Source organism: Rattus rattus, chromosome 5 (assembly GCF_011064425.1).
Source record: "Rattus rattus isolate New Zealand chromosome 5, Rrattus_CSIRO_v1, whole genome shotgun sequence".
Classification (NCBI taxonomy): domain Eukaryota; kingdom Metazoa; phylum Chordata; class Mammalia; order Rodentia; family Muridae; genus Rattus; species Rattus rattus.
Genome location: NC_046158.1, coordinates 47,860,221 through 47,873,535, shown reverse-complemented (window position 1 = coordinate 47,873,535; position 13,315 = coordinate 47,860,221). Strand labels below are relative to the sequence as shown.

At 42.6% G+C, this 13,315-nt stretch overlaps 1 protein-coding gene across 2 annotated transcripts in view; it reads right to left on the bottom strand.

Annotated features, from left to right (window-relative positions):
• Positions 1 to 11,460: 11,460 nt before the first annotated feature.
• Erich2 (glutamate rich 2) overlaps positions 11,461 to 13,315 on the bottom strand; it is a 34,054-nt gene continuing 32,199 nt past the window's right edge. For both annotated transcript variants that reach the window (XM_032903461.1, XM_032903462.1), the window contains 2 exons: positions 13,122 to 13,193; positions 11,461 to 12,176 (listed from right to left, as the gene is read on the bottom strand). In XM_032903461.1, coding sequence (XP_032759352.1) covers positions 12,055 to 12,176; positions 13,122 to 13,193 — 194 coding nt within the window. In that variant the 3' untranslated portion in view covers positions 11,461 to 12,054. The remainder of the gene's footprint in view (positions 12,177 to 13,121; positions 13,194 to 13,315) is intronic.

The window sequence follows — 13,315 nt, the reverse complement described above, 5'->3', positions numbered from 1 at the left end:
AGGAGCAGGGACATTCTTGAAAATCCTCAGAATGTACTGACTGATAGTCACCTGCCCTCTGATCCCAGATAGAGTTTGAATGCATGTCATATGCTTGCTAGCCAATAGATTCAAAGGTCAATATGCTTAGACAGTAAGTTTAAATAAACTGTAACCTTGCTGATGTAACCTGCACCCCTAAAATGCATAAAAAAGCTTGTGATAGCCATTCAGGGTTGCCTTCCAGTCACTCGCTACAAGGGGCTGATTGAAGGTGGACCCTGAGGCGCCAGAAAATAAACTTCTTGTGTTTGCATCGAACTCCATTCTCATGTCTCACTTGGGGGTTCTCCCAGTAGTTAAGACTCACTTGGAGCCTTACACTTTCATTTGTGGTAAATCACTGGATCTACCTTTAAACTTCATCCACATCAGGTTCTGCTCCTACTGCCCTCATTCTCCTCCCCATGGCCAGCACGCTAGGATCCGTGATGGATTTCCTCTATGTGATGCTCTCTGAGGCCCTTATCTACAGTTAGGCCCAGGTCTTTGCCTGCCACTGTTATACTCAAAGCGCTTCTAGGGCCCAGTCTTAATGAAGCCCAGGTCTTCACAGTGCTCCTGTTGTGAGGTATCCACCAGAGAAGACTACTCGGACATGGGTTCAAGACAATAGAAGGTCTTTATTAGTTGGCCAGCAACTGAACCGGGTGTTCAGGACCAGAGTGCAGTCCTGAGCCTTTCTCAGGGTGAGCTTTTAAATATAAAAACCACACCCTGGGTTGACATAGCTCAGTTAACAAGAACAGTTAGCTAGAAGTAGAACTACTTAAAAGTAAAAACGCAAGGTTAGTACACTTAGGGACTTCCCTAGAACTATGGATTTGAAGGATTGGGTTTTTGTTTTCATTTTTGGCAGGGCAGTTATGGTATCAGTCATAGGCTCTGTTACATTCCCACTGCTCAGGCCCCCTGGATCCTGGACTTACATCTGGAAATGCTGTTTCATGCTGCTCTTTTTGCTGTTTTCCTGACTATTCTAGGCATCCTTCCATCTCAGGGGCTTTGCAATTACCATCGGATTGGAAAGTCCCCCCTCGTATGCACAAAGTTAGTTCCTTCACTGTCATGGTGATATTTAATGTTAATGAGGGTTTCTACCCTGCCCTGGATCATTTAGTTCCCAGATAAAAGACACAAACCATTTATATTTACAATAAGCCTTTAAAGCACTAGACCTGGGCAGACATCAACCCTCTGTGCTATTTTGTCTACTTCTTTATCAATAACTCTGTGATATAATTTGCTATGTTCCACCTGGAATGCTCTTACTCCAACTGGCCAGCCCTCATGGCCATATTTTCATGATTCACTTACCCCATGGCGTCTTTTCCTTTTTCCACCTTCTCTCCCCTCTCTCATGGTCCTGCCTCAGACACCAAGCTCAGGAGTTGAAAACCCGCCTACCTCTCTTTTGCCCAGCTACAGGCTGTAGGCATCTTTATTGACCAATCAGAGGTGACTTGGGGGGCAAGGATACATAGCACCACCTGAGTCTCCTTGTCCCTGGGCAACACCAGGGCTAGTGTTTACATTCACTGCACAGCCAGAGACCAAGCCTCAGTCCTTCACATTCTAGTCTTTTCTCTCATGTGCGTTCCTCAGTGAGACCTCCCACCTTCTATTTAACACCGAGATTCTCCAGGACACCTCTTTCCCCAACCCTTTGTACCTCTTAAAAATGTGTTTATTTACATTATTTAGTATTTGTTCTTCCCACAAAGATAAGCTCTGGGGCTAGAGAGTTGGTAAATCAGAAAGACCTGAATTCAGATTCTTAAACTCCACATGGAAAGCTATGGCTGTGTGCACTTGCAACCCTACTACTGACATCGGCACCTCTATGGCCAGACAGTCTAATCAGTTGGTGACCACTGGGTTAAGTCCTGTCTCAAAGAACAAGGTGGGAAGCAATAGAAGAAACCACCCAATATCTACATCTGGCCTACACACACACACACACACACACACACACACACACACACACACACACTCTCTTTCTCTCTCTCTCTCTCTCTCTCTCTCTCTCTCTCACAAAGACATACACACAATCACAGACAGACACACTCACACAAACACACAGGCACACACAGATACACACAGACACACACACACAAACACTCACAGACAAAGACACACACAGACACACACACACACAGACACAGACACATACATACATACAGACAGACAGACGCACACAGTTCTGAGAAACTGAGTCATTACTGTCTTGCCATTCTGTTCCAGCACAGAACATTCCTAAAGCACTGTAACCACTCAATTCCTGTTTTGTTGTTTTGTTTTGTACAGCTGAATAGACACATTCCTAAAATCTCCCAGCAGACATCTGTGATTTTGATCAGGGAGAGAAGGCACCTGGTGACTGCAGAATGAGTGTGACTGCTTCCTATTGGGCTGTTTATTTTTCTTCTGGATTCTAATGAGAAGGCAGAGGAAGGGAGAGCAAGGAGCTAAGTCCTCCCTCCTAGACCAAAGCCTCCTGGAAGAATCTAAGTGCCATAGTGGACTGCAGCAGTGTCTAAGCATTGTCTTAGCAGATGGAAAGAGAGCAAGGTTTAGTAGATTTGGTTTGAGACAAATCTCAGTGTCTTCTTAATTTCACCTAGCAACTTGTTTATTAAATTGGGTTTTTAAGACATGGTTTCTCTGTGTAGCCTTGGCTATCCTGGAACTTGCTCTGTAGACCTATAGTGTGCCTGCCTCTGCCTCCTGCCTGCTGGGATCAAAGGTGTGCACTTGCCACCACCAGCTTTAACATTTGATTTTAATGCTTTCACTTTCCCTGGTGGGGTTTGAGTTAAGAGAAAGTATTTTTGGGATGGTAAAGGGAGTTTATTGTTCCACTTTTGGTTAAATTCTCTCAACACTAGAAGAAACTGATCCTGGTACTTTTTCTGATGGTCAAGATTGCCCTTTGAGCACACTGTGTAGTGGTACACAAGTTAGTCTGAAATGTATCACCCTAACAGAATGCCAATTTCCAAGTGATCTGTTTCTTGCAGAGTAATTTGTATTACATAGATGCCTTGTTACAAAATAGCTAAAATGTTAAACAGGAGTAAGGAACTCATGAAAGTTAACAATTGAAATATATAATTGAAGTGAGTGTCTCAGGAGGTAAAGGAAGGAGGATTGATGTAAGTTCAAGACCAGCCTGGTCTACAGACTGAGAGGCCTTGCCTCAAAAAAACAAAACAAAAACAAACAAACAAACAAAAAACCCCACATATATGCACATGTTCACACAGTTGACTTTTGACTTCTGTTTGTGGTATGTAATGTGTATGATGTGTATGTATGCATACATGTATGTTTGTATGTATGTGTGCATGTGTGTTTTCACTGCAGAAGTCTTTTATATGTTTATTTCTAAGCATCTTATTTATTTTTGACAAGGTCTCATGTACTTGAGGCTGTTCTCAAACTCCTCACCCCACTACCCTCACCTCCTGAGGACTTAAGGCTGCACCATAATGCCAACAATACCCAGTGTTTTTAAAATGTATTAGCTAATTTTTGTTTATTCTTTCATACATCCCAGCTGCAGCTTCCCCTCCCCCACTCTTCTCAGGTCGCCCCACATCTTCCATCTTCCCCAGATTCACCCCTACCTTGTCTTCCTCTAGAAAAGAGCAGGCCTCCCAGGGACATGAACTCAACATGGTACAAGAAGACACAATAAAAACAGGCCAAACCTTCACATCAAATCTAGGCGAGGTAACCCAGTAGGTGTGAAAGGATTCTAAGAGCCCACAAAAGGATCAGAAACACTCCCAATCCACTGTCAGGAGTCCCACCAAACCCCAGGCCAACGCCCATAACATATATGCAAAGGGCCTAGCACGGGCTCCTCGATGGCCGCTTTAGTCTCTGTGAGGCCTCACGAGCCTTGCTTAGTTGATTCCATGGGGACATTCTCGTCTCTGTCTTCCCTCTGGCTCCCAGGTTCATCCTTGCCCTCTTTCTCGGGGTTTCCTGAGCTCCAACTGGAGGGACCCAATGAGAACTCCAACCTAGACTCTCTCTCAGCCTAATGTTTGGCTGTGGCCTCAGCATCCTCTCCCAACAGCTGCTGAACTAGGCACCAATCTATGAATAGAGATCCCCTTTTTTGCCAGTCATGTTTGGTTCCACTCTTGGTCTCTGGGCTATCCAACCTCCAGTTCCCGGTCATCCAGGCAGTGAAGTCATTGGTGCGCACTCCCACACGTTCTGCACCACTACTGCCCCAGCACACCTGGCATGCAGGACAGATTGTAGGCTGAAATTTTTGTGCCTGGGTTGGTGTCCCAGTCCCATCACCAGAAGCATTGTCTGGTTACAGAACATTGGCTACTATTGTGACAGCGAAACACCATGACTGCTGGTCTGTATATAGGACCCTGTTTGAGGAGCTCTGTGAGCTCTGGTCTGGTAGGAGCAGTCGAGGAGCTTTGAAGGGGAGAGGGGAGTCAGTGTAAAGTGGTGAAATGCTGCACAGAGCCCGTGTGTGCTGGGGGGAGGGCAGGTGGTATAGCTAGGTTGGAGAGGTGATAGGTAGCCCAGGCAGCTTCCAGTTGTGAAAGCCGGGAAGTAAGTACTGTAGCTTATATGACAGAAGCTCTCGGATGATCCAAAATGAAGTAGTTCTCACACCTTTATTCCTTCTGGGTAGGATCTTATGTACATTATGGGATGGTTGGTGTCTGAAAAGGATGCTTTCTACTGGCTTGCTCTGAGTTGTCAGAGAGGCCTCATCTGTATGTGGAGGGGCTTGGGGTGCTGCCCCTATACGACTGTCAGGATCCTCTCCATGGGGTGCTGCGGTCCAGGAGCAGGAGAAGCTCCTACCATCCTCTGGTATGAGCTGCCGGGGCTTCCGAGCACACTCATCCTTACCAAGTTTCCTGGCATAGTCTACAGCCCCATGTATGACCAAAAAACAACTCGGGGAGGAAAGGTTGATTTTGCTTTTAAGTCCACACCACAGTTCACTACTAAGAACGTCAGCCGTGGGGGAGTCTGCTTATCGGCTTGCTTTGTCTTGCTCAGCCCGTAGCACACAGGCAGGGCTCTCTCTACCCACAGTGATCAAAGGCTCCCACATCACCTATGAGAAAAACGCCCTACAGGCCTGCCAATGGCCAAGGCAATTTTTCAATGGAGGTTTCATGCCCTTAGATGACAATAGCTGTGTCAACTTGACATAAAATTAGCTAGCATAGGTCCCCAGAAACTGGAGTCACAGACAGCTGGAAGCTTCCCATGTGGGTGCTTGGTACTGAACCTGGGTCCTCTGGAAGAGCAGTCATTTCTCTTAACTGAGGAGATATTGCTCCAGCCTCCATTTAAAAAAATTAAATTTAAAATAAAATATAACTACTAATTACTTCACGTCCCCCCTTCTCAGTTGTCCTTACAATACCTCCCATGTACTCTGCTTTTCTCTCAAAAATCATGGGCTGCCCCCCCCACACACAGGTGCAAATGCCTAATTATGTAGATACGACCTGCTCAGTCTTTTTAGAGTTACTTGCTAATAGGCTTGCAGGACTGACCAGTTAGGGAGATTATCCTAAGAGAAAAAAAAATCAGCCTTCCTAATGCTGTGACCCTTTAATACAGTTCCTCAGGTTGTGGTGACCCCCAATCATAAAGCTATTTTCATTGCTACTTCTTAACTGTAATTTTGTTAGTTATGAATCATAAGTATCTGATATGCAGGATATCTAATATATGAATCCTTTGAAAAAGCTATTCTAGTCCCTGAAGGGGTCATGACCCACAGGTTGAGGACCACTGCCTAAGTTGCTCGCACTTCTGTCTACAGGTGAGATGCTGTGAGCTCCCCTTCCATGTTGGCACGTCTCACTGCTGGTGACCTCTTCAGGTCTTGTTTAGGCAGTCATATTGCTGAAGCATCATGGGAGTTTTCCTGTCATTTCTGGAAGACACGATCTCATAGCTGATTTCTGGGTTGCCTGGGTCTTACAATCTGTCCCCTCTTCCTTAGGTACAAGCTATTAAAGTTATTGTGAATAAATTTTCCTAATTTCTGTTACAGCATAGTACTAGTATATAAAGAGCTACTCGTTTTGTATATATAGATTTTTAATCCTGATACTTTGCTGAAAGTGCTCATAAGACCTGCTTTCTTGTGGAGTCTAATTTGGAGTCTTTTAAGTGGGATCATGTCATCTGTAAATTCTGATTTTTTTCCTTTTTATTTACTGTCATGACTAAGAATTTAAAAAGAATTAATCAGAGTGGAGAGGATGTGTACCCATGTCTTCTTCTGGATTTAATACCTTCAGTTTATTCCACATTTGCAAGAGATTTGCCGCTTATAACTTTATGTGTGGAGGCATGCTCCTTCCAGGGCTAGCTAATTATCTTCGGGCACTGGAGATGATGAATCTTGTCAAAGTTTTTATCTCTATCTCTCACTACAACCATGGGATCATTATTTGTTGTTGATTCTATTTATATGCCTACTAAATTTATAGATTTGCCCGTATTGACTTTTTCTTCCATCATTGGAATGAAATCAAGTCGATGATCTGGCTGTCCTGGAACTTGTTTGGTAGACCAGCCTGGCCTTGAATCAGATCTGCTTACCTGGGGGGAGATCTGAATGTTGAGATTATGGGGATGTTCCACCATGCTCTGTTCTTTGCTGATTTTCAAAAACTGACTTTGTGTGTGTGTGTGTGTATGTGTGTGTGTGTGTATGTGTGTGTGTGTGTGTGTGTGTGTGTGTACGTGCGCGCACACACACATGCATGTAACATGGCATATATTTGTGTGTGGCGGGGGAGGTCATAGTGACTTTTGGAAGTAGGTTCTTCAACCATATGGATTCTAGGGATTAAACCTAGGTCATCAGGTTTGACAGAAAGTACCTTTGACAGGGTTCTCCTGTAGGCTTATATTTTTCAAAGCCTACTTTAATAAGGGCTCTTAAATGCTTAACCCTCCCTTCCTTTTAACTCCCAACCGACTGTAGGAGAGGAAAATAGCTAATAGGACAAGGGGGACGTGGACCTGTTTAGTAGTAGTTCCTTGGGTCGATTTCAATCTTCATTATCAGCAGATCAGTCCACTAGCAAAACACCAAACACGAATCAGCAGTAGTGGCTCCATCCAGAAGAAACCTCGAGGCTCTGTTTATCGTCATGAGTCTGTAAAAGTGTCAAGAAGCAGCTGGAGCACGGGAACCTTAAACAAAGGAACAGAGGGGTGTCTGCTCACAGACTCTAGGTCCCCTGCGGTGAAAAGTACAGAGTTTATCTGAATCGCATGGGGATTTCATCCTAACCAGTCTGTACATCTTATACAGTCTGATTCAATCCATACAGATATCTTGATGATACTAAGGCTTTGTTTGAGATTTGTATGTTACAGAATGTACAGCTTTGGTGAGTTTCACGGTCAGACCTGCTTGAACTCCTGATCCTTAGGATCCAGTCCAAGACAGACATCAAGACTACAACAGTTGCTGGTGTGGCCAGTTTCCTCATCACCCCCCCCCCCCAGATATCTCAACGTCCATGTACAGCTTGAAGAAGCCATTGAAGAGTTGTCGCCCCAATTCCCTGGACTTTGGGGGGGGGCTGAAGGTGGTTATTCTAAGGCTGTTTTTCTGAGGAATTTAGAAATGGTCATTATTTAGCAGGGAGGAATTAGCTAGAATTGATTGTATAGCCATGAGCTCATTTGGTAGAAATCCTTATATTTGTTACTAAACTAAAGTTATAATCTTTTACATTGGTAAAGAATTTATTTGATACAAGTTTAGATTTTCTTTGATATAAATTTCTAACTGATTTAACATTAATATTGTTACTTTCATGTACAGGCATTGTCCCTATACAGCACATTTAAGCATACAAGGCTTAGACTCAGTTCTTTATTGTTATTAAAAAACTAATCTGACATGATTCAGCATGTGAGTTAAGGGCTAAATAGCATATTCATGGCTCTAAGTTTATTGTTAGAGTGCTTTCAAGATAATTTATTAAGATAATTAACAGACAACAGTCCAGATTACTTACATAGTTAGATGGCTTTCAAAAACGTCAGAAATCCACGAAATCTACATTTAACGTTATTTACCTTTTGTTGAGACATGTCTGTGTCTAACAGCCCCCCTTTGGTGGATTCAAAGAAGAAATTGAACATCTCTACCTCCAGGTGAGGTGATGTATTGTGGTGAGACAGCCACTAGGTAAGAATTGCCTCAATTCATCTGCAGACTCAATACTGTCCAGAAAAGGACACAATACAGATTGAGTTGATTGATAATTTCTGCCAAGCTAGAGTGATCAGCCCTTCAAAATTCTGTGTTTCAAAAGTCTGTCAGATGATCCTAGGCCAGAAGGCTGAAGGTCTGCTCTCACTTGTTGCTGACAGGGGACTGTGCAAGTAGAAAATTGTCACTATAACCTGTCTCAGTTCAAGAAACCATGTTAGGCTTCCTGTCATGCCTATGACTGATATATGTTATGATATATTGGTCATTCTCAGATTTTTGATGGGGTTGAAGACTGATTATAGTCTCATAGCCTACTCAGGCTGTTTAACTTTAAGAATACATATTTAATTATATAGTTATCAGATAGTATACAAACTAGCTAGGGTATAACATAGGTTTTAAGCCTTTCTTAAGCTAACGTAGATAACTAAATGTTCTGTTTAACTGATAAATGTTGGACTGGGTGTTAGGTATATCTTATACTTTTAAATTACAAAATGATAATAGTTGTGCTCAGCTTATATTTGAGAGAAAAGTTTTTTGTTTAATTAGTCAGAAAGAGTGAAGTGTAGGTTCATTATGCAGGTGAAGGTAGACAAGTTAGGTCAAGGCCATGATTGGACAGTGAAAAAAATAAGGCAGGGACAAAGCTTTTGTAAGGCGGGAGAGGAGGAGGAGAGAGGGGAGTCAAGGTGGAGACAACAGAGCAGGATGATCCAGATCCAGGTGGACGAGGTCAATTTTATCTTGTCTAGGTGGGTGGCTTATATCTTTAGTAATTGGCAGTGAATTTATTGTGTGGATGTATTGTGGATTGATAACTGAACATATAAATCTGATTGTTGGCTTGCAGTTTGTTGAGTCCTGATTTTACCGGGTAGTTGGGAGTTTATATTTTAACTACCAGGGGGAGGTTGCTGGGAGTGTGGGCAGAGTCCGTGTCAGGGAGCCTCGATAGGCCAGCTGCTGCTGGACTTCTAGAACCATGGTTTTACTGGGTAGCTGGAACCAGAGGGTTAATGGCTAGCAGAGAGCCGCCGGGGGAGGTGCTAATTTGAGATAAATTAGCTGTAGTTCCAATGGCCCATTGGAGCTGGGATTAGCGACTGCCAGGGTAGGCACAGGAACCAGTTCTGACGTTTTTTTATTTTTTTACTGTAACATATCACTATTTAATGAATAAGTACTTATAATGGTGGTATCTTAATAGACTGTTTCCCTTTATTTATAGTAGCCTTAAAAATCTCGTTTAATTCCTTTTGGTTTAAAGACTGCTTTGTCACACGTGGGTATAACTATTCTTTGATTTGGTTTCTGTTTGCTTGAAATACTCTCCATCCTTCCATTTCTATTGTCTCTTTAATCATTAAGTGAATTTCTTGCAGACAGCAAATAGTTGGATTTTGTTTTTTAAACCATTCAACCAGTCTGCATCATTTAATTGGAGAATTAAGACCATTTATTTTTAGGGCTGTTGGACTAAGGATGTAGCTCAGTTGGTAGAATGCTTGCCCAGCATGTACAAAGCCCTGGGGTTGACAACCAGAACTACATAAAACTGGACATGGTGGTGCATGCTTGAAATTTTAACACTTGAGAACGTCAGAGTTTAGAGATAATATCCTCCTATATAGTGTGTACACTTTGAGGATAGCCTGGGCAAGAAATTTTGCCTTGAAAATGTATTTCATATGTAATATATATGTATATTTAAGGTTATTATTTAAAGGTGTGTGCTTCCTATTAATCATTTTATAGGTTTGCTGATTTGCCTAATCATGTTTTCATAATTCCTCTACTCGTCCAGTGAGATTCTTTCCTGAGCTCTGTCTTTTTCTGTGTTGTATTCCCTTAAGTCTCTTTGGTAAAGCTGCTTTAGTGTGAACTGTGCATGTCTATGAGCTGGTAAAGAGGCTGAGTGGGTAAAGGCACTGACAACATCAAGTTCCATGCCTGGAACACTTGGAAAGGAGAGAACTGATTTCCCTAAGCTGTCCTCTGACCTATATGTGTACACCGTGGCAAAATGTGTGTACAGGCATACACATGTGCACCTACATAAATCAAACTTAGTCTTCAGTAACAATTTTGGAGTATCTTGTGAACTATGCTGTATTTTGGATATACCATGGCACTGTAATATCTGAAAAGTTAAAAAAAAAAGATCTTGCCCTCAATTCAGATTGGCATATTCATGAAGAAATTATTTTGGAATGATTTTTAAAATTTTCTTAATTATCTCACAGCCAATTTAAAAATGGCAGAAAATTTTCAAACAATACTGAATCCTGGGTTTGGAGAGATGGCTCAATGGTTAAGAGCATTGGCTACTCTTGCAAAGGACTCCAGTTTGGTTCCCACCACTCATATCAGGTGGTTCATAATCACCTGTGACTCAAGCTCCAGGGGACTCAATGTCCCCTCTGGCCTTCAGAGACACATATACACACACCTTCAGACACACACACACACACACAAACACACACACACACACACACACACAAACAAAAGAATTGAGAGATCTACCTACCTCTGTTATACATAGATAATAAACTAGCTGGGTGGGACCCCGACCTGGAACTACCATTTTAAAGGTGCCTGGACCTATTCACTCTGTCCAGGGCCGTCCTTGAACTCGGGGATCTGCCTGTATTTGTATCTGCCTGCCTTTGTATCTTTCTGACAAGCTGGCTCATAGTGCAGTCACCTCTGTTCCTTTAGATCTGTGAAGTTCCTTATACAATTCATATCACATCCTTCTATTTTTGCATAGTTGAGACACTATATACTTTTGAACTCATGCTCTTAATATTCTTTCCAACATCCTTAAGGGCTGTCCTAAAGGTCCCAGTGTTTACTATTTTGCTGAGACATTAGCCACACCTTTGCCTTCCGGACTGATGTTGTCTCTGACTATCATGGAGTCATTAATGTTAACAGGGAGGACAAGGACAATCATTGGAGGAATGTGAAAATATGTACATTATTATACAAACAAGCCTTACTCCCATAGCAGCCATCGACACTCATGGAGGCCCATACCTGCTGGCCTGTCCCAGGGGCAGAAACCATCATTCTGTCCCTACCAAGGCCATACACACATGCACACACACACACACACACACACACTCACACTCACACTAAGAGAGAGACACTCACGCAAAGAGAGATGCACGCACACCAATCTTTATTTTCCAGTTACTTCCAGGTTGCTAGGGATACAATCATGAAGAACACCAAAGTCCTGCTTGAGGAACACAGAGGTTATGTTCTCGGCCAGGGAGGAGAAACTGAACACCACATATACTGACACATGCTACATGAACAGTGAGTTCCATTTTGTTTTAAGGCTTGATGTGGTCATTGAAAGGGGACTGGAAGAACAGATGTTGAGCCATGATGTTACAGAGGCAAATCTAGACACTACAAATAGGAGAAAACTATTTACCCTCACCACCTTGCTTTTCTCACCTGTAAAATGGGGATAGAGCATACTTACTACGTAGTGTTGTAAGGCTGTATGAAGTACGTAGAGCGCACTTTATGTTCTACTGTTCTAACTGTGTTCCTGGCACATTCTATCTCATCCATGCTTCCCTACATGGTCAGGCTTGAACATGAGCAAGGAGCTCAAACTAGGAATGCGGAACGCTTGAACTCAGCACCGAAGAAGCCACAGTTACGCCACGCGGCAGCTCTCTACGTTATATTTGGATTTGCATGGCATATACTCTGGAAAATAACTCTTGTGATGGCAGCACCCGCTAGGACCCGTCCTCACACTCGTCCGAGCTGTCCTCGCTGCCGTCCTCACTGCTGTCCACCTCGCTCTCGCTGCTGGAGTCCTCATCACTTTCCTCTTCCTCCTCCTCCTCCTGAGCTTTCTCTGCCACAGAGAGGAGAGAGATGCTAACCATTGCCCCCAGGGCCCCTCTCTTCCAAAGCTCTTAGATATCTGCTCCCTCTACCACCAAATGTGCATTTTCAGGACTGTGAAAACCGAGATGAACTTGGGGTGGAATTAAAATAGAACAAGGACATCAATGTAGTTATCTTGACTAGATGTTTTGTAGGTTCAAAATTAACTTAAAGCAAAGGTCTATAAAAAATGACTCTTACTATTAACAATGAAATCTTTTAAAAGGCAGGCATGATGTTACATGTATAATCCCAGAACTCAAGAAGCTGAGGCAAGAGGATCATTTCAGGGCTGGCTTTGATAGTCTGTCTTAAAAACAAACTAACCAAACTTTGTAAAAGGGAAAGGAAAATCTGAAATAGACTAAGGGGAATTGGCTTAGGGGGCTCTAGTGTCACTGAAAATTGTGAGACACATAATACTGTGACACATAGGCATGGTGACACATTCTGCTTTTCCATGTTCAAGGGAGCTGGCTTGTGTGGGCAGTTCCATCCCATGGAGAGAATGGGCAGTCACCTCTCTCATTCATAGAAGACAAGCTGATTTTACTTCACCATTTTAAACACCCATTTAGACCAGTTGTTCTTAACCTGTGGATCTTGACCCCTTTGGGAGTCAAAACCCTTTCACAGGGAGCACCTGAGTCCATCAGAAAATACAGATATTTATGTTATGATTCATAACAGTAGCAAAATTAGTCATAAAATAGGAACAAAATAATTTTATATTTGGGGGTCACCACAACATAAAGGACTGTATTAAAAGGTGTCAACGACAGGAAGTTTGAGAATCACTGTGTTAGACATTCTTCAACATTCCCTGAAGATATATTTTCACAGTCTCTTAACTTTTTTAGACACTATTTACAGTTCTATGAAAAAAAAAAGGAATTTTAAAATTTAAAATTACCCTTCAGCAATATTTCTTCAATAAGTGAGAAAAATTCTTTGGCCACAGGATTTTCTGGTTCATAGATTAGGACTGAAAATGGACAAAAGAATACATGTTATTGATATCGAGAGTGTTGCAGCAAACAGCCCCCAATAACGAGATTGCCAGAAGCTGTCAATCAGAGCAGGCGGAAGCACAAAGCAAGAGCTTCC